Below are 18,647 nucleotides of genomic sequence, written 5' to 3'. Positions count from 1 at the left end.
AATCTTTATGACCTTGAAGAACCCTGGGGATTTTTTTCATGTGCCTAAGTGATTTTCTGTGGGCTGTAACAATGGAAACTTGATTGCCCGTTGTATAACAACAAACTGACTTACCTATACAAACTGATTCTGTTCTCCAGTTAGTTTAGCCACTTTAAACTTAAAAAATCAGACAAAACTAGTGCTTTTGGCTAAACACTACTGACTGCTCCTTGTACGCAGCAGAGAACTTAGCTGATGACACGATTTCAACCTTTTAGGGTGGTAAATACCTGTATAATTGTTTACAGACTTAAAAGGAAAAGCTGAGTAAATTTCATGTCGTATAGTGGCTCTACTTTATGTAGCCTGTATTAATGTGAAATATTTACCTGAATACTCAATAAAAGGCAAACAGCATTTATAGGTTGTGTGTGAGAATTTGGGAAAGGGATGGATGTTGTTGTCCTCGGTAGCTGCTCCCGTGCCTGGTGACACATCCCAGGGCCACATTCGGAGCAGGTGGGTGCAGCCAGGATTTGGGAGGGTTTGGAGCCGCAGGTGTCTGTGATTGATGTCTGCAGAGCCCTTCCCCTTGCCAATTGTGAGCCTTTTATTGGTGTGAACCTGCTTCTGTGTTACCTTTTTGCCCTTCTGGATTAGTTCTGCTGCTTCCAGCACTCCTTTTGCAGGTGGGTCACCCAAGAGATGAGGTTTTGCTCAGGGCTGCAAGTAAGGGCTGACAGCAGTGGCAGGGAAATGCAGGGTTCCTTCACCAGCTGCCCAGAAGCAGATCTTGGGAACTAAGTGTTTCCCTCTGAAGGAAAACCTAACAGATTCAGTTCTAAGCTTCTTGTAATGCTTTAAATCTGGTAAGAGCTCCTCAAAGTCTTTTCTGTGAAGAAGAGGAGGATTTTTGCACTCTGCTTAAGATGAACGTTAATTCCTGACCCAGTTCCCCACTTTCTGTTCTTGAACTGTGCTTATTTCTGCTTTTGCTCCAAGGCAGCGCAGTAACCACACGGAATGTTGGGTCCATTCCTTAAGCAGGGAGCTACAGTGCACATAATGTCTAATCTAAAGGACCACTCTCAGTGATGGAGACTTCACCTTTCCCCACCTTATCCAGACAAATCCTTACATGCAGCAGCAGAATTTCCCCAGGAAAAGCATGAGGAAGTACTTAAAAACCACAGTGCACAAGCAGTATCTGAGTACCCCAGGCAGATCAACCTCAGAAGCACTGCTGGATGGTATATTCAGATATCTTTCCTGTTATTTGAGGAGGAGTGCAAAATAAATTAGAAGTGCTGCTGCCCGCTGACAGTACATACACCTAAGGAGAAACACATAGAATCAGTCAGAGAAGAGTTTGGGTTCGAAAGGACCTTAAAGATCAGCCAGTCCAACCCTCTGCCATGTGTTTTAACAGCAGTTGTATTGAAAAGCAGTGGTGTTGTGGTGCAGGGTGAGGTGCAGGAGAGGGGTGGGGTGCTGACTCTTGTGGGCTCCCTGGCTGCAGCAAAGCACTGCCATGTCCTGCCCCATCCCAGGGAGCCACTGTCGACCCAGCATGGGGACAGGGCTGTCCCTGGAATGCCCTGGGCCACCCCAGCCCTGCCTCATGTGGGCAGCTCTCTCCCTTGCTGGGCTCTCCCTGTGCAGCTCTGTCCTTGGGAACACGGGCATCTGCTGTGGCCACTGGATCCAGGCAGGCCCATGGGGTGGTGGCAGCCCAGAGCTGAAGTGGAAAAGGGAACCCCGAAGTTTTGTAGGAAGATCCTGCTTGAAGTTCGGGCCATCATTGCCCTGTGGTACACGGGGGCACAGGCAGGGGCTGGGGAGTGGGCTGGTGGCAGTGCCACTGGGCTGGTGGGTGCAGGGCTGGTCCCTCGGGGCTGGCTGGCTCAGGGGGAGGCACAGGGGCTAACATGAGAACCTGCTCCCACCTGAGTTCAGCAGCCCCGGGTGGCAGAGCCCTCCCCTGCCCTCCTGCCCCTTCTGACCCCCCACCAAAGCCCCTGGGGTCAGCTATTGAGCAGGTCTTTGCTGTGTGTCCTCAGGGAAGTGTGTGAGCTGGGCATGTTTGGGTTGAGCCACAGGTGCCCACCCCGTGGGCCCTGGTTCCATCACGTGCCTTCGATTAAGCTGCTCTGGTGTGGAGGAGCCCAGGCCGGTGCTGTGGGGCCATGGCAGGCGTAGGCTGTGCAACGTGTTTGCGGTGCCAAGCAGGAGCTCTGGGCTCCCTGGCACCTCAGGCAGCAGCTCCAGGCTCCCTGGAACCCTGGGCAGCTCCTCTGCTGGAGCCTGGCAGGGAGCAGGTGCTCGGCTGCAGGGATGGCCGGGCAGGGGACGGCAGGGCAGCAGATGTGGCACATGGGCTGATGTGACCTCGGGCGTTGCTGGCAGGCAGGTGGGGCGGGGGGGGAGGTAGTGTGGGCCCCAGGTGGGCACTGCACACCTGGCAGGCTGGAGGAGGAGGTGTCCCATCAAACCCAGCTGCTGCCCTTGTGCAGGGGGCAGCGGGTGGCTGGATGAGCTGATGGGAGGGTCCCCAGGGTACCCCTGTGGGACACCCAGCCTTTGCTGCTCAGCCTTGGGCAGGGAGCTGCAGCTGCCTGGCCTTCAGGTTTGGGCTAAGCTGTGTGCCCCGGGCTGGCCCTGCCCTCCAGGGATGGCCAGACCTGTGGAGGCTGGACCCCCTGTGCTGAGCCCTGCAGAGCTCCAGGAGCCTCAAGGGCAGGAACAATGTGGGCAAGAGCTGCCAGGCAGGACGGGTGTCACGGGCTGCCCTGTGGGAAGCACTGTGTTGGCCCCAGAGCCAGATGTGTCCCTAAGCCATGGCCGAGCTCTGGGTCCCACCCCCTGCTCTGGGTGTGATGCTCAGGGCAGGGGGTGGCTGTGGCCAGCGGTGCCTGACAGCCCCTGCTTTTGGCAGGTACCCGCATCATCTGCGACCGCAAGTTCCTGCTGGAGTGCAAGAATTCACCCGCGGCCAGGACCCCTCCCTGCTGCCTGCCCCAGACCCCCGGTGTCACATCCCTGGCCCAGTCCAGCCTCGTCAAGCTGGAGGAGCTCAAGGAGCGGAATGAGAGCGAAGAGGCCATGCCAGGTGAGCAGCCCAGGCACGTGGCCCCACCCATGGGCCACCTGCCTGGGGCACGGGGCTCCTGCCTGGCCATGGGGTAAGGGGAGAACCCAGCCCAGCCCCAGTTCCAGCTCCTGACCCCTTGGCCTACACGTGTCTCCCAGGGCAGCCCCATCCTAACCCTGGCCCTGTGTCCCTCCATGCCCTTTGCAGATCAAGACCAGTTTGAGATGGACATCTGAGTTTGCAGCTCCCCATCTCCAGGCCATGGCTGGGCCTGTTCCTGGGCCTCGTGGAGGTGCTGGCACCGTGACCAGCTGGCTGCAGCCCTCTCTGATGCTGGGGATGGACGTGTGACACCTCAGGCTCTAGCACAAGTGGCTGGTGCAATTGCCTAGGAGCTCATGCTTGATCAATAAACACCGTGAAACCCCTGTGCTGAGCTGGTGTGTGTCTGTCAGGGCTCAGTGGGGTCCTCACACCCCCGGGGAGGGGGCTGAGCAGCACCAGTAGGGTGCAGAGGGTGACACTGCAGGCAGGGGGTGGTGGAGGCCTGGGGCTCTGTTCCCAGCTGTGGTGGGAACAGCACAGTCAACACCTGAGTGTGGGCATGTGTTTGTCCCCTGGCCCTCCCTGTCCTTGAGGCCACACCTCTTGGGTTCCAAACTCTAGTCTGAACTGCCGGGAGGGCAGGAGCCCAGATGGGAGCAGGGGCTGTAGCTGCAGCACAAACCCTGGCCATGCTGACCAGCTGGGGACTGCTGGCACATTGCCCTCCCCAACCAGCCTGGATCGCTCCTGCAGCAGAGCTGGGACTGCTGTAGGCACCCCGTGGCCAAAGGTGAGGCCAGAAGGGCCAGGCTTTGCCAGCCAGTGCCACAGTGACACAGAGCACTGCCTGCTCCAGCCAAGTGCTGCTGGTTTCTTCCCTTCACATCCTGCTGGCTGGGAGCACCCTGCCAAGGCTGCAGCCCCTTGGCCAAGCCTGACAAAGCAGCCGTGGCCTCACCCAGCCCCTGAGAGCCCCAGGACCCGCCAGTGCCAGAACCCTCAGGCAGACTGTGGCCAGGGGCAGGTTGGTGTTGTTTATTAAACATAATGAATCGCCACTAAAATGTCGCAATGATTAAAATCCCCTGTTCCTGGATGAGGATTGGGAGGCAGAGGGGGTGCCCCGACTCCCTCTGGCAGCAGGGGCCTTGCTCCTGCCGGCGGCCCTGGGCAGGGGCTGCCCCGCTCACAGTCCACAGCCCCGCCCCCGCTTTCAGGGCTCCTCCTGGCCCGGCTCGGTCTCGGTTACAGGCTCGGTCTCAGTCTTAGGCTCGGTCTCGGCGCTGCCGTCGGTCGCTGTGTCGGGCAGGTTCCGCGTCTCTGCGATGAGGCGCTTGACGCCCACCATCCACTGGCTCACCTCGTTCACGTGGTCCACCATGAGCGAGCGGTGGATCTCGTCAGCCGCGTCCCAGTGCTGCTGCTGGAGCTCTGCCAGGACAAGGGAACCTGTCAGGGAGTGCAGGACCCACCTTCCCACGGGTGCCCCTGACGCAGGGCCCGCCGCTGGCCCGGCTGCAGCCCCCCCGCCCCGTACCTTCCACCAGGAGGTTCATCCTCTTCCTCACCGGTGCGGACAGCTTCCCCTGAGCCCACGCGTCCTCCAGCACTGTCAGCCGCCGCCCGATGTCATTGCACACTTGTTTCTGGAAGCAGAGGTGAGCTGGGATCTGCCCCCACCAGCTCTGAGCAGCGCCCGGGGCAGAGGCGGCTCTCCCCACCCCTCAGGTGCCCCGGGGACGGGCAGTCCCCGCACCGCGGGGCCCGAGGCGGCGGGAGGGGCCCGGGCTCACCTGCACCGAGGGCCGGCAGGAGTCCAGGGCAGCCCGCAGCGGGGCGAGCACGGTGTCGGCGGACACGCTGCACTCCCGCTCCTCCGGGCACTGCCGCGGCTCGGCCCGCGGGGCAGCGCCCACGGGCCCCAGCGGGGGCGGCCCCAGCGCCCGGGGGGGCGGCGCGGAGGGGTCTGCGGGGGCACTGCCCGGGGCCGGGGGGGCACCTGCGGGGCAGAGGCGGCGGCGCGGGGCCCGTCAGCCCGGCCCGGGGCCCCGCACACCGGGTCCAAGCGGGGAGCGGCCCCCGGGGCTCCGGGCGGGGCCGAGGGGCGGGCGGGGGGCTCGGGCGGTGCTGACCTGGGGGTGTCCCCTCGGGCGGGGGGGGTGCCCGGCGGGTGAGCGGCGTCCGGCGGGAGCCCCCGGCCTGCGCCTGCAGCCCGTACGAGAACTGGGGGGGGTCGTTCCAGCCGCGCTCCTGGTTCCCTGCGGCGGCGAAGGAGCGCGGTGAGACCGCGGGGGGAGGACACCGAGGGGGACCCCCCTACCCCGGCAGAGCTCCTCCCGGCGCTCCCCACCCCCGGCACGGCCCCGGCACCTCCCCGCGCACGGGCACCCTTCCCAAGGGGCCGGTCCCCGCCCCGGGCAGACCCACAGCGCCTCGGTGCCCCCCCGGGCCCCGCACGGCCCCGCCGGTGCCCCCCGTGCCGGAAGCGCCCCGCGCCCCCTCACCCGGTCTCACGTAGGGCTCCGCCATCCCGCCACGTCACGGCCGGGCCGGCCCCTTCCGCCTGCCGGGGGAGGGCGGGGCGGGAGGGGCCGGGCGAGTCCCCGCCCCGCCGGGCCGGGACCGGGGTCGGTGCCGGGGTCGGGGCTCCCACCCGGCGGCTCCAGCCCCGGCCCCGGCCCCGGCCCGGCCCGCTACGGGCTGTGCAGGAGGGTCCGCCGGAGGCGGAAAACCTCCAGGAAGGAGAAGAGGCCCCTCTTGCGGGCCCCGGCACCCGCCCCCCCGCCGCCCCCCCCCATCTTGGCCGCCCCTCGGGCTCCGTCCCCCGCGGCCGCCGCCCCGGCCCGGCCCCGGCCCGGCCCGCTCTTCGCCTTCGCCCCCGGCGCGGCGGCCACGAGGCACTTCTGGTACTGCACCTGCGGGGGGACACGGCGGGCAGCGCGGGGGGCTCCGCACCGGGGCCGCCCCCGCCCGCCGCCCGGGGCTCACCATGCAGGCGGCCTGCACCGCCTCCGAGATGGTGCCGGCGTCGGGCTCGCACCAGAAGGCCGCGCACTGGAAGCGTCGCCCCGTGTCCACGATGAGCGCGAAGGTGTGCGCGTCCCGGCCCACCCCCAGGAAGGTCACGTACCGCACCTGGCACTCCCAGATGTTCGCCGCCTCCTCGGGCTCCTGCGGGCACCCCGCGGGCTCGTCCAGCCTTGGCCGCCCCCCGGGCCCGCCCCGCCGGGGGCACCCCGGCCGCAGCCCCCCGTGCCCTCCAACCTGCGCCGACTGAACCCTCATGGCCGTGTCCGACACGTAGATGAGGGAGGGCGTCCAGCTCTCCCGCCCGGGGCGCCTCGTCAGCGTCTCGATGGCCTCGTTCAACACGTCCATCCCTGCGGAGCGGGACACCCCGTCCCACCCCATCCCACCGGCCCCGGTGGGACGCGGCTGCTCGGCCGCCCCGCGGAGCACGGAGGGGCTTTGCTGGCCGTTCCCCAGCTGCGGGGGCGGGGGGCAGCGGCGCTTACCCATGGCCCTGGGCACGGGCAGGCTGCCGATATACAGCGCCTCGTAGGTCTGCATCGACTGCCTCACCGCCTCCAGGATGTCCACTGCCAGCACGGGAGAGGTGGGGGTACCCCTGTGTTCCCCCATCCCCCAGGACCCCGGGCTCTGGCTGCTGGACACCCCCGCTGCCCGAGGGCAGGCTGTGGGCAGGGGGAGCACTGGGGGACGGTACCTTGCAGTGGCAGGTCCTCGGTAGAGATGGGCTCCAGCGTGGCAGCGCGGGGCAGGCGGCTGCTGGCCACGGCTCGCTCAGCCACGATCTGCAACAGATGGGGGTCCCGGTGCCTTCCCTCACCTCCAAGACTCCTGGGCTGCGCTCACACCCAGCGAGGCCTCTGTGAATCCCACCTTGGAGCACATTTCATGCAGGGCCTTGGCGATGCCCTTGGCGGGCACGTTGCAGTGGAAGACATGACACTTGAGGACGCAGGTGTCCTTGTCACTGGCCACAAAGGCAAAGTCTCTGCAAGGCCATGAGCAAGCCTGTGAGACCCTGACAGAGCCCCTTCCCTGCACTGCCCCCCAGCCCTGTGCCCACTTACCTGTCCCTGCAGCCACGGTGGCAGTCGAAGAGGGAGGAGAGGGGACAGGTCACTGCTGGGGTGCCTTCCCCCCAAGCGGGCAGAGCCACCCCTCAGCCCCCAGCTCTGCCCTGGCCCCAGCACCTGCCATTGTTGCAGCCAACGCCCCAGACACGGATGTTGAGGATGGGCTGGCGGTGGATGAGGCTGCGGTCGAGGGGGTCCACCAGGCTCATGGTGTCCTTCTTCAGGATCATCACCAGGTCCTGGCCCTGCGGAGGGGCAGCAGCTCCCTCAGCCTGGCAGACAGCCTGGGCTTGCCCAGAACCCAGTCCACGTGTAGGGACACTCCTGTCCTCCCAGCCTACTCAGCCCCAAGTGTGGGAACAGCCCTGATTACCACCCTTGCCCTTCCCAGGTACAATTCCCATGTGTGGGGACCCACCAGGCACTCCTGGCACTGTCCCCAAGAAACAGCCCTGTCAGACCTACCTGCCCCACACCTGGAACCATCACATGGATACCCTGGGTGGAGGGTAGATTCTGCCACTGGCACTGGTCCCTGCTCCCCCCAGCACAATCCAGCCTCAGCAGTGGCAGCCCTGGAGTGGGACCCTGCCTGGCAGCCCCGTCCCAGGCTCTCACCTCACCCCGGTTCTCCGCGGAGCCCTGGCCCTTGCTGTTGGAGAGCTGCTGGATGCAGTTGTTGACGGCGATGCTGCTCTTGCCCGGTGCCAGGTCCTCCTCGGGGATCTCCACCCAGCCCAGCGAGCGCACAGCGAAGCACTGAGCGAGACACGCTGGGGCTCCAGTGCCTGCTGGCACAGCCCCCTCCGCCCCGCGCCCCTCACTGTGCCAGCAGGGTCACCCCTGCTCTGGCTCCCACCCATCCACGTCCCTGCCAGCTGCCACCCGCCTCCTCTCCTGCCAGCCCCTGCCCACGATGCGGCAGCGGAGCCGGCGGGATGCGGTACCTTGGAGCCGGGCTCTGCGCTGTGCTGGATGTCCTCTCCATGCCAGGACAATGAGGGCCTGCAGAGGGACGGGGCAGTGAGTGGCATCTCCCTCTGCGTGGTCCCTGGGGCACCCAGGGAAGTGCCAGGAATGCCCTGGCACCCCCATGCCACCAGCTGGGAAGCATCCCATGGGTTCCAGCATGGGGGGCTGCTCTGAGAGCACCCAGTGGTAGTGAAGGATCAGTCGTGCCCCATAACCAAGCTGGCACAGCACCAGGGTAGCCCTACCTCCGGGTCAGTGAAGCCATGGGGCTGGGAATGGGCCTGTCCTTTGCCGAGTGCTTCGCTCCGGGGGCCTGGCATTCCTGGGAGACAAGAGGAAAGGGAGGGCAACAAGACAGGCTGTCAGGAGGCACCAGGTAGGAGCCCTCCCTCCCAGGACAGCAACAGGCCTGTGAGCATCCTGCGGGGCCAGGATGAGGCCAAAACTAACATGGGGCCAGATGGAGCTTTTCAGGGGGCCTAACCCTGGCCAGGAATGGGCTGAGCAAGACTTTGGGGTGACAGAGACAGGCTTGATCCAAGGAGAGGCTGGCCCAAAAGGCTCCTGCCAGGGGTGGGATCCAACACCAGCCACCACCCCCTTTACCCACATCCCCTACCCTTCCCTGTAGTGTCTCCTCTCCATCAGCCTCCGGGTGCCCTCCTGGGCTGGTGGTGCGTGCAGGGTGCTGCCATTGCGTCGTGCCCGTTGGCACATGCCAGTAGTAGGTGCCCAGAGAGTCACAGATTTTCCTCCAGCCTGGGGGGAGGTCGGGGTCTGTCTCCAGGCTCTGGTCGCTCCAGAGATTGTCTGTGCAGAGACAGCCAGAGCGTGTGAGGCAGGGAGTGGGGAGGGAAGGTACCCCAGCTGCGGGATGTTTTACCCAGCAGCGAAAGGGTCCTACGGTGTCCCCTGGGTGCGTGGCTGGGCTCACGGCCCGGGAGAGGAGCGTGGCGAGGGAACATGGCACGGCGCCAGCCAGGCTGCGGTGCTGGCACACCCCGCTGCGGGGACCTGCCTGGCTGACGTGCGGGGACAGCGGGACCCCGGCGGGGCATTCCGGGCCTGCCGGGCCGGACATCCTGCGGGGCTTCGAGGCAGGGCCCGCGGCCGCCAGCCCAGCCCGGGAAAGGGCCGGCACAGACCCCGGGGTGCGGGCAGAGGGTGGTGCCCCGGGGGCTGCAGCCGCCTCCCCCCGTGCCCTGCGCGGGCACGGACACGATCCCGTGGCGCAGCTCGGCCGGAGCGAGCCCGGGCCCGCGGGGGAGGCGCGTCCCGACCGGCCGGGGGTCCCGGGGGATGGGGGGGCACGGGGGAAGGGCAGTCCCGGGGGATGGGAGGTCCCGGGGGATGGGAGGGCGGGGGTGCTCCGGGGAGGAGGATGGGAGGGGTGCAGGGGGGCGGAGGTGCCCAGGGGATGGGGTGGGGGGGTTCCCGCGACCTTGGCGGGGCCGGGCGGGCCCCGATCAGCACCGCGGACAGCGCCGGGCGCGGCCGCCGCTCCGACCCGCGGGGCCCACCCGGCCCCGGCCCCGAAACCCCCAGCCCGGCCCCGCAACTCAGCGCCGGCCCCGCAAGCCGGCATCGATCCCGCAGCGCGGTCCCCCAGCTGCTCCGCGGCCCCAGGGCTGGTCCCGCGGGCTGTGCCCCCGCCCGTGCCCGCCCTGCCCCGCGCTGACCGTCGCAGTTGACCAGGACGATGGCCAGCATGTAGTCCTTGCCCAGCATGGCCCCGCCGCCGCCTGCCCAGGCCCGGACCCGCGGCGGCTGCGGCGGCAGAGGCGGGACCGGGGCGGGACCGGGGCGGGGGATGGAGAAAGAGACGGGGGAGGGGGCGCGGGGGGTTCGCCCGGGCGAGCTGGGGAAGGTGCGGGCGTGTCCGGGGCCCTTGGGGTGTGTCGAGGCAGAAAAAGAGACGCTGGGGAGAGAAGGGGCTTTTGGAGCTGGAAAGGAGGTTCCTGAGTGCGGCAGCAGGGCCAGGTCAACCCCTTGTGCCCTCATGTTTGTCCCGTTCCCCTCCACCCACTCTTAGGGTTCCTCCATTCCTCTCCCTGACCCCACAGATCACCTTCATTCCACTGACTCCTATCCCACGTTTTTTCCCCTCTCTGCATGCCCAGGTCTGCCCATTCCCCTCCACCTGTGCTCAGCCTCCAGCACTCAGTGCTGAAGGCACCCAAATATCCATGCTGGTCACCTCCCCCTTCTCACCAGGGGCCAAGAGATTTGCATCTCCATTTTGAGACTTTTTTCCAAGCTACCCTGAGCAGACAATCCTGGATAATGTTCAGTCCCAGGGACAGAAACTCTGGAGACATTCATTGTACACCCCAGTTCCCCCACAGACCCCTTCATGTGCTGCTAGGGGCAAAGTCCTTCCAAGCTACAGGTCCCTGATGAAATATTCCAAGATGGATTGCTCTTTGTGGCTGGTCCAGTCAAGTCCATCGTGGCCTCTTAATCTTTCCTTCCTCAGAGCCAGGTTTGTAGTCCTGCATACATCTCATGTCCTTGAGCCTCCCAGGCCACCTCAGCTGCCCTGATCCCTTCCACACACGTTCATCCACAGATTTTGCAGTTTTAGAAGTGTGAAATGAATTTTCCATGCTTGTTCCCTCTCTTCCAGTGAGGTGTTGCCTCTTTGCTTGGCCTCATTCATGCCCTTCAGGGGCTACCCCATCCCTGATTTTGTGAGACACCCTCCTCTCCTACAGGCATTTTAACCTTGCTCACATCCACTGGCACCAGCTCCATAATCCAGCTTTGTAGCTCTCCACAATAACATCTGTCTCTTCTGTTGGCAGCTGGGTTTTTTTGGCTACAGGATTTTCCTTCTGCATCTGTCCAGAGTTAGTCAGATTTCTAAGACCCCATTTTAGCACTGTGTCCTTGGGACATTATTTGCCCAACCCCACCCACCCCAACACGGCAGGAGCAAGGGAGGCTCATGTCTCCCTGAGTTCAGACATGTCTGAGGGGTCACAGGTCTTACTTTGACCCCTGCTTTGCCCAGGCCAAGTGATGCTGCCTTTTTTGTTTTGTTTTTGTTTTGTTTTGTTTTGTTTTTTTTCTATTTCCCAGGAGTGATGTCTGACCTATGACGAACAAGCTTATGGTGACTCGTAACACTGTGCTGAACGTGTGCCCTTGTCCTTAGTTCAACACACATTTCACTTCCAAAAACTGCACTCGACTGATCACACAAGAGGCAACAACCCCAACACAGACTGTTCCCACTCCTCTTCCTGCTCATCCAAGCCCACCAAGGTGATGTACTGAAGGCAATTTTATCCTGGACATGTCATGAATCTTCAGGGCAGTGATAGTGCAATGAGATATGAGACTTACAGAGAGGGAGGAGAATGTGGGGATGGTGCAGAGCAGAACCCAGGGATTGTTTGAGACGTCATATGGGATGTTTAGGGGAACAGACGTAGGAGAGGGAAAGGGAGGGACTAGAGGAGGGACAAGCACGGGAAAACAGAGAGGAGAGGAAAGGTTTTGGTGGTGTGTAGGCAGTGGTAGATATTCTTGCCTGCCTTGGCAGCTTGTTTCAGCACTGCAGTCTGTTCCTAGACCCTCATTAAATCATGTTTCTTCTGTGCAGCTGCACTCCTTGGTCAGAGCTGCCTGGGAGACAGTGGGGCAGCTTTTTAGTGGTTCATAAGAGGATAAGGATAAGGAAAGTGCAAGGATAAGGATAAAGAAGGCTTATACTCCTTATACTCCGCATGGAAAGGCATGAGACATCTTGTAATTCTACACCTCTCATAATTTTCTGGTGTTGGCCCTGAAGAGTGAGAGATCTGGATTTGGTTTCACTTGGTTTGAGCTTGAAGGAGAAATACAGTGGCAGGTGTAATTTTTGATGCTGGGCTGGAGACCAGGACTCTCTTCTTCTGGCCTGAATAATGAAATCTGTGAGAAGGGGCATAATATTTCTTCTTGGTTTGAATTTTACCTTCCTAGGGCAATAATTAGCTATATCTCTTCACAATACAAGGGGGATCTTTCAGGCCTTCTGACACTTTGCTCAAAAGGAGAAAAACCAACTCAGCTCCCTTGGAGCAGCCTGGGTTCTCAATTTTGTAAACTGCAAATCAAAAGAAAGACCCCTAACCAGGCTCATCACACCTCATGAAAACACTCCATAGCTGGAATCAGATTCAGATCTCAGCAGGTCCTGCTCAGTTTTACCTAAAATAACAAAACAAATAACTTGACTCCTATTCAGATTTTTTTTTTTGTATATGGAAGACTTGCAGGGGATAAATCCACAAGGTTTCTCTCTGTGCTGCTCCTGAAGCAAAGGACCAAAAAAAATTCAAAAAAAAAATTCACCTTCCATCATGTAACTTTTCTGATGCAAGTCTTCATTCACACCAGAGAAGGAGGTTTCTATTGTGACTGATCAATAATTTTCAGCTTATGAAAACCCTTCATAAAAAAAAAAATCAAGTGAAATATTACATGGTGATTCTACTTTCCCCTCACTTTCCTCCCAGCTATTGAAAAACCAAGATCACACTGTGCAGCCCAGATTCAGTAATTATCAAATATCCTCCAATAATTTCACACCCCTCTCATAACAGAGGCTGCAGAACGTCCATAGTTTCAGTTTCTCAAGTGACTTCATACACACTCAGATAATACATTTAAATCTTCCTGTCGCCCACTACTAACTCATCTCAGAAAGCCTGGGGGTGGAGGAAATCAATTCCCTGACAATTTGAAGCACACACACTCCGGAGCACGAATAATTGATATGATTTTTGAATGAACAGCTAAAATTCTGAGTATTCATCATAGTAAATGCTGCTCTTGTCTTCATCTAATTTCTTGGAGATAGTTCTGAAATTTCCCAGAAACCAGCACCCTCAGGTCACCAAAGAGCTGCACTAGCATCATTAGTGCAGGAATTAGTTAGAACTTTGCAACTCTTCCACCCCTAAATCACCAGCACAAATGGGCTGTTTCCCTTTGTTAATTTACAGGATTCCTGCTAGTGATGCAAAATTACATCCAGGAGTTCTAAGCATATTTTTACTGCTTTAAACCAAAGTCTAAATGACCTCCACTGTGGCAGTACTGCTCTCTTTTTAATTAGTTCCACCACCTAATAATTATGATGAGTAAAGACTTGAGGTATGTACTAAAAAGGATCACAAGGAGACATTTAAGCCTTATGTACCTAATATAAATTATTTTGGGGCAAAATATTGCATCAACATCAAACTTCAACTACAGAAATATCATTTGTCTTCATTTAAACCAGGTAAGAATTAGTGCCTGGTGTTTTTAGTATTTTAATAAGGACATTATATAATTTTAATTTTGGTAATTCTCTAGGTTTATGGCTATACAATATGCTTATATTTGGCAGTTTATGAAGAGGAAGCTCCGTTTGCCTTATTGTGATGTTCAAACACAGATTATCACCAACACTTCCTCATGTTTAAGTGTTTGCAGACAGCAAACTGGACAGGGTCTGAAGTCACTATATGGCCTCATATTCTGTGTTGCTGAGCACGGCATCCTAAAGGTGCCCTAGTGCTGGTTCAGAGCCCCAGGGTCAGCCCTGAGCTCCCTGGTACCACTGTGGGGGCTGGAACCCCCCAGGCAGCTCCTGTAGCTCCCAACCTACAACTCCCTCCTCTTCCCCACGGGATTTATTTCAGCTCCAGCCCCAGCATTTCCATGTCAGCTCCACGTGGGTTTGGATCTGGCTCCAGTCCCAGAGAGCCCATTCCAGCCCCAGGGCCTTTATATCCCCCACTCCAGCCCCACAGTCGGTGTTTCAACCCCAGGCCTACAACCTTTATTTAAATAAGTATCACGTATCTAGTAATAGAATAAAAAAATAGAATAAAATAAAAATACTATCCAGGGGGTCCAGCCGAACCCTTGGGGGAGCTCCCACAGGCCCAGGGGGCAACGGAGAGGTAGGAAAGGAGAGGCGAGGTATGGGAGAGGTGGGGAAGGCAAAGAAATGCAAGGGAGGGGTAGAGAAGGAAAGGGATGGCAATGAGGGCAAAGCGCCCCGATGGCACCCCGCTCTGCCTCCATCGCCGCAGCTCCTGCTGCTGTTCCCGCTGCTCGGGACGGGCTGTGGAAGGTCCCAGCGACGCCCCTGCTCCTCCTCGGACGGGGTTGGGGGACCAGCGCCCTCCCTCTGTGTCAGGAACGGCCCCCGCGCTCCGTCCAAGCGAGGGAGCCGCGGGTTTAAAACTGCCCTGATTTGGGGACACCCGGCCAGACGTGTGGGGCAGCAGCGAGGAGGGCGGGGGGCACCCCGAGGCACCCCCAGGACATCGTGGGGGCCCGTCCCACCCGTGACTGGGGCGGGGGGAGCTGCTCGTGGAGCTCCCTCCGGCTCTGGGGGGACCGGTCACGGTGTGGCAGCGGCGCGGGGATGCGGAGGCAGGAGGGAACATCGCGGCTGCAGCAACAGCCACGGTGACCTTTAAAAACCGGCTCCGGCTCAGCCAGGCAGGTGAGCAAATCGCTGCCCCGAGCGGCGAGCAGGGACAGGAGTGACGGCGGGGGACAGACAGATTTATTTATTGTGTTTCTGGGAGCAGCGCCGTTACATTTTGCTGGGGAGAAGGTCACCGCCCGGCAGCCAGACGGGCCGGGATGGTTATTCAAAGCGACGGGAACAAGAAGCTGCAGCCAAGCCCCCCGGGGTCTGCTGGGCTTCCACGGGTCGCTGCGGCAGAGGGGTCTGCCAGAGCCGCTCCCACGACATCTTCCCAGCGACATTCTCGAGGGCCAGGGCAGGGCGCGGGAGTCGGCGCAGCCTCTGCTCCCGCCGGGGGAGGGAGGGCATGAGACAAGAATAAATACAGCTTTGAGAGCCCCCCCGACCCCCACCCGCTGCTGCACAGCCTGGCCAAGGCATTCACAGGAGGAAATCTGTCAGCCAGAATCCAACCAAGGAGCAGACGTGTCCAGGAGGGGTTTAGGGCTGGCTCGTTCGCGTCCTGATCTCCTCCACCAGGCTCTCCCTGCGGATGTTGACCTACACAGGGGGAGCACAAAGTTGCTTCAATGCAACTCCAGCAGCTTCATGTGTCACCACAGTCTCAGGAGGTCACACTGGGGTGTCACCAGCCCCTCTGCGGGTATGGAATGGGCTGCAGGACCCACAAGAGTCAAACCTGTCCGAGCAGGAATCTGCCTGCAATCCCAACAAGCCCCCTCCTGACCAGTGGTTGGGAGGGCAGTGTTCTTCCCACTCTTTCCTACTGGTTCTAAAGCCAGTGATCCAGTCAGTGGCCTATGCACTGTTTCCAGTGCTGCCTGATTTGGGAATCTGACCTGAGACAACAGGCACAGAGTAGCCCTGCAGGGTTACAGGGTTACAAGTCCTGCTTGTTCTCACTCATCCTAAGAGGGCACCTCCAGGACCTTCATCAATGGTCCTTCGTCGTGGACAAAAAGCTCACTGAATCACCCCCCCCATGCTCCAAACAGCTGGGAGTTCAGGGAGACCAACTCTCCAGAGCTGGAGACACCAGCTCTCCATGGCTCCATGAAGCTGCATTAGGGCAGGAACTGGAATGTGGGGTGTTACAGAAGTTGCTGGAAAGCTCACTGGGACTGGAGGACTGGGCTGAGGAGGTCCCAGAGCCCACCACCCCAAGGCAAAGCTGCCCAAGGCCTCACCTCCTCCCTGGTTGCCACAATCCGCAGCTTGACGACTCCATCCTTGAGCTCCTGCTCGCCCACAATGGCGACCAGGGGGATGCCACTGTCCTCACAGTACTGCAGCTGGTTCAGCAGCTTGGGGTTCTTCTTGTACAGCATCTCTGCCTGGAGAGAACCAGGGCACGACACCGGCATCAGACTGGGCTGTTTCACTGCACACACACACTACACACCCCCTCAACCGGGCACTGTTGTTCTGGTCTGGTCTGGTGAGCCTTGTGGTTGTGTGGTGGGGAAGAGGAGGGCTCAGGGAGCAGGCTGGGCTCCAGGTTTAACAAGGCCACGTGCTGGGTCCTGCACTCTGGGTCACAACCACCCCTGCAGAGCTGTAGGCCTGGGGCAGTGTGGCTGGAAAGATGCCCAGTGGGAAAGGCCCTGGGGGTGCTGGTTGACAGTGGCTGAACAGGAGCCAGTGTGTGCCCAGGTGGGCCAGAGGGCCGAGGGCATCCTGGCCTGTGTCAGAAACAGTGGCCAGCAGGAGCAGGGCAGTGACTGCCCCCTGTGCTGGCACTGCTGAGGCTCCTACAAGGCTGTGTCCAGTTCTGGGCCCTTCACAACAGACATTGAGGGGCTGGAGAGAGTTGGGAATGGAGATGGGGAAGGGGCTGGAGCAGCAGGAGCAGCTGAGGGAGCTGGGTGGGCTCAGCCTGGAGAAAAGGAGGCTCAGGGGGGACCTTCTTGCTCTCTGCAACTCCCTGACAGAAGGGGGGCGCCAGGGAGGGTCAGGCTCTGCTTCCAGGGAAAAAGGGACAGGACAAGAGGAAATGGCCTCAAGTTGTGCCAGGGGAGGTTTAGGTTGGATGTTGTGAAAATTTCTTGCCCAAAAAGGGTGGTCAGGCACTGGCACAGGCTGTCCAGGGCAGTGGTGGAATCACCATCCCTGGAGGGGCGTTAACAGACATGTGGATGTGGCTCCAGTCCATGCCACTGGGGTGTCCCTACAGGCCCAGGAGCCCAAAGAGAACTGGGATATTCCCCTCCCTCATGTGTGAGCCCATTGGGAATCCGTCCTGAGATAGCAGACACAGAGTAGCCCTGCACAGTTACAGGGCTAACCAAGCCCTGCTGCCCTTCCTGGAGAGCACCTGATCTGGGACACTGGGAGGAGGCAGATTGCCCCCACCTGCTCCCTGGCAGCTCCTTCCTCCCAAAGCCAAGCCAGATCTGGTCCATTCCTGGCACACAGAGTAGACCAGGCAGCTCCTGACTTTGCCACCAGCACGTCATACCTTGATTCCAGCATCCCACAGCTCGGAGATGAGCTTCAGCCGCTCTTCAAGGAGCTTCTTCTGGGCAGAGGCCACCAGCACCTGCGTCTCTGTTGTCCTGATCTTCTCCTCAGAGGCCTAGAGAGGGGACAAGACTCAAAAGATGCCACAGACATAACTGAGGGATCTGAGATTCTGTGAGCAGGATGGGTCAGCACCCCAGGTCTGTCGATTCAGCAGTGAGGGGGATCAGGCTCAGCAGGATGAATGAACCAGCATAAATTCAGAATCAGGGATGTTCCACAGACCCCACCCTGGAGCAGAATCTCATTTCCTGCAGTTGTTCCATGATGGGGTGCTTAAGACAGCCTCCCTCCTGTTCCTCTACATCCAAGAGATCTGCTCTGAGCAGTTCAGGAGCAGCAAGCCCTGGAGGAGGTGGACAGAAGTTCTACTCTGCAGCTGAGCTGCCAACTACGGGTTAAATTAACAGAAGCCAACTGAGATGCTTCACCAGCTCCTGTGGCAGATGCTGGATACTCCACGTGGCATTTTCCTGCTGCCTTGCTGAAGGGAGAAGCCTTTAAAAGGTCACCTGCAGAGGAACAAACCTGGCCAGGACCGGAGGTGATGGAGGAGGAATTCAGTTCCTACTTAGAAATTCCAGTTGTGTCTGGCTGCCAAGAAAGAACCAGCACCAGGCCTCTGGGGGAGGAGAATGTGCAGCAGCGTTTTGGGAGGTCTTTTTACAAAGGTCTTTTTACAAAGACCTATTTTACACCCATTGATTGGGATGGAGGACACAGTGGCACAGCAACTCTGAGGACAGGGAAAGATGAAAAAGGTATCTGGGAAATCCTCAGAGGCACTTTGCTTCCTGCCCTGGGACATCTGATCCCTGTCTCATCTCTGCAGTGCCATAGGCAGGACAAATGGATGTGTGAAGCTGCTGCTTCCTTTGAAAAGCAATGCTGTCCTGCCAAGGAGAACCTGGGGTCACAGATGTCTAGTGCAGTGGGGAACACCAAGGCACCTGCCCCGGGTACCTGGCAATGCTGAGGATTTAAGCACCTCCCTCAGCCAGCAGCAGAAGCCATGTCTGAGGCCTGTGGGAAGAATCTTGCCTTCAGTGGGAGCCCCAGAGATCATCTGCCAGGCCAGAGAGATTTGGAGGTTATGTCCTGGCTCTGACTCCTGCTGCAGAGCACAGCAGAGGCCTGGCTGGCTTCTCCAGAGGCTGTGGCAAGGAAGACTCCCTTCAGCATCTGCTGGACTGGGGATGCTGGGGGAAGACATAAACCACTGCTTAGTTGAGCACCAGAGGCACCTACCTCCAGCCTCTGCTCCAGGATGGAGAAGATCCGCTCGATCCCAATGCTGACCCCCACGCAGGGCACCTTCCGACCCTTGGGATCAAACATCCCCACCAGCCCGTCGTAGCGGCCGCCTCCAGCCACGCTCCCCACGCCCACCAGCTCCTCCACGTGCTCGTTCTCCTGCTGCAGCAGCACGGCCTCGAAGATCACCCCCGTGTAA

At 60.0% G+C, this 18,647-nt stretch overlaps 4 protein-coding genes across 13 annotated transcripts in view; 1 reads left to right on the top strand and 3 right to left on the bottom strand.

The window, feature by feature from the left end:
• LOC114059785 (ankyrin repeat and KH domain-containing protein 1-like) overlaps window positions 1–3,501 on the top strand; it is a 98,275-nt gene extending 94,774 nt beyond the window's left edge. For 6 of the 9 annotated variants that reach the window (XM_027888631.1, XM_027888630.1, XM_027888629.1 and 3 more), the window contains 2 exons: window positions 2,918–3,091; window positions 3,281–3,501. In XM_027888631.1, coding sequence (XP_027744432.1) covers window positions 2,918–3,091; window positions 3,281–3,424 — 318 coding nt within the window. In that variant the 3' untranslated portion in view covers window positions 3,425–3,501. The remainder of the gene's footprint in view (window positions 1–2,917; window positions 3,092–3,280) is intronic. The other 3 variants (XM_027888628.1, XM_027888625.1, XM_027888622.1) reach the window with 2 other exon arrangements.
• Window positions 3,502–4,135: 634 nt separating this feature from the next.
• SRA1 (steroid receptor RNA activator 1) lies at window positions 4,136–5,723 on the bottom strand. Its single transcript, XM_027888634.1, has 5 exons — window positions 5,623–5,723; window positions 5,251–5,376; window positions 4,912–5,117; window positions 4,656–4,764; window positions 4,136–4,549 (listed from the first exon to the last, which is right to left on the bottom strand). The coding sequence occupies exons 1-5, from the start codon at window positions 5,645–5,647 to the stop codon at window positions 4,332–4,334; spliced, it is 684 nt and encodes a 227-aa protein (XP_027744435.1). The 5' UTR covers window positions 5,648–5,723; the 3' UTR covers window positions 4,136–4,331.
• A 44-nt stretch (window positions 5,724–5,767) lies between these two features.
• APBB3 (amyloid beta precursor protein binding family B member 3) lies at window positions 5,768–9,979 on the bottom strand. Of its 2 annotated transcripts, XM_027888633.1 has the most exons (13): window positions 9,873–9,979; window positions 8,813–9,003; window positions 8,439–8,515; window positions 8,169–8,226; window positions 7,840–7,980; window positions 7,339–7,466; window positions 7,216–7,221; window positions 7,022–7,136; window positions 6,846–6,933; window positions 6,634–6,717; window positions 6,383–6,498; window positions 6,107–6,289; window positions 5,770–6,033 (listed from the first exon to the last, which is right to left on the bottom strand). In XM_027888633.1, exons 1-13 carry the CDS (start codon window positions 9,919–9,921, stop codon window positions 5,812–5,814), a joined length of 1,458 nt encoding a protein of 485 aa, XP_027744434.1. In that variant the 5' UTR covers window positions 9,922–9,979; the 3' UTR covers window positions 5,770–5,811. The 2 variants fall into 2 exon arrangements, with proteins under 2 accessions (XP_027744433.1, XP_027744434.1); XM_027888632.1 differs by having other exon boundaries at window positions 5,768–6,033; window positions 6,107–6,498.
• A 4,750-nt stretch (window positions 9,980–14,729) lies between these two features.
• The window catches only part of LOC114059776 (histidine--tRNA ligase, cytoplasmic-like), a 13,690-nt gene continuing 9,772 nt past the window's right edge, over window positions 14,730–18,647 (bottom strand). Inside the window, exons 9-12 of the mRNA XM_027888605.1 lie at window positions 18,443–18,647; window positions 17,133–17,249; window positions 15,862–16,008; window positions 14,730–15,214 (exon numbers count right to left, since the gene is read on the bottom strand). The exon at window positions 18,443–18,647 is cut by the window's right edge and continues 42 nt beyond it. Coding sequence (XP_027744406.1) covers window positions 15,155–15,214; window positions 15,862–16,008; window positions 17,133–17,249; window positions 18,443–18,647 — 529 coding nt within the window. The 3' untranslated portion in view covers window positions 14,730–15,154. The remainder of the gene's footprint in view (window positions 15,215–15,861; window positions 16,009–17,132; window positions 17,250–18,442) is intronic.

Source organism: Empidonax traillii, unplaced genomic scaffold (assembly GCF_003031625.1).
Source record: "Empidonax traillii isolate 1590-97213 ecotype Southwest subspecies unplaced genomic scaffold, ASM303162v1 scaffold242:size1152717, whole genome shotgun sequence".
Classification (NCBI taxonomy): Eukaryota; Metazoa; Chordata; class Aves; order Passeriformes; family Tyrannidae; genus Empidonax; species Empidonax traillii.
This window is presented reverse-complemented; position numbering and strand designations above follow the sequence as displayed.

What these genes read in the sequence shown, in the direction of transcription:
- APBB3 (XM_027888632.1), bottom strand. Translation starts at nt 9,921, where the DNA reads ATGCTGGGCAAGGACTACATGCTGGCCATCGTCCTGGTCAACTGCGAC. An exon ending in GCGCAGAGCCCGGCTCCAAG is followed by an intron (nt 7,981 to 8,168) that starts GTACCGCATCCC and finishes TGTCTCGCTCAG; the next exon opens with TGCTTCGCTGTGCGCTCGCT. An exon ending in CGGTGCAGGCCGCCTGCATG is followed by an intron (nt 6,034 to 6,106) that starts GTGAGCCCCGGG and finishes GTCCCCCCGCAG; the next exon opens with GTGCAGTACCAGAAGTGCCT.
- SRA1 (XM_027888634.1), bottom strand. Translation starts at nt 5,647, where the DNA reads ATGGCGGAGCCCTACGTGAGACCGG. An exon ending in GGAGCCCTACGTGAGACCGG is followed by an intron (nt 5,377 to 5,622) that starts GTGAGGGGGCGC and finishes TCGCCGCCGCAG; the next exon opens with GGAACCAGGAGCGCGGCTGG. An exon ending in GCCCGAGGGGACACCCCCAG is followed by an intron (nt 5,118 to 5,250) that starts GTCAGCACCGCC and finishes TCTGCCCCGCAG; the next exon opens with GTGCCCCCCCGGCCCCGGGC.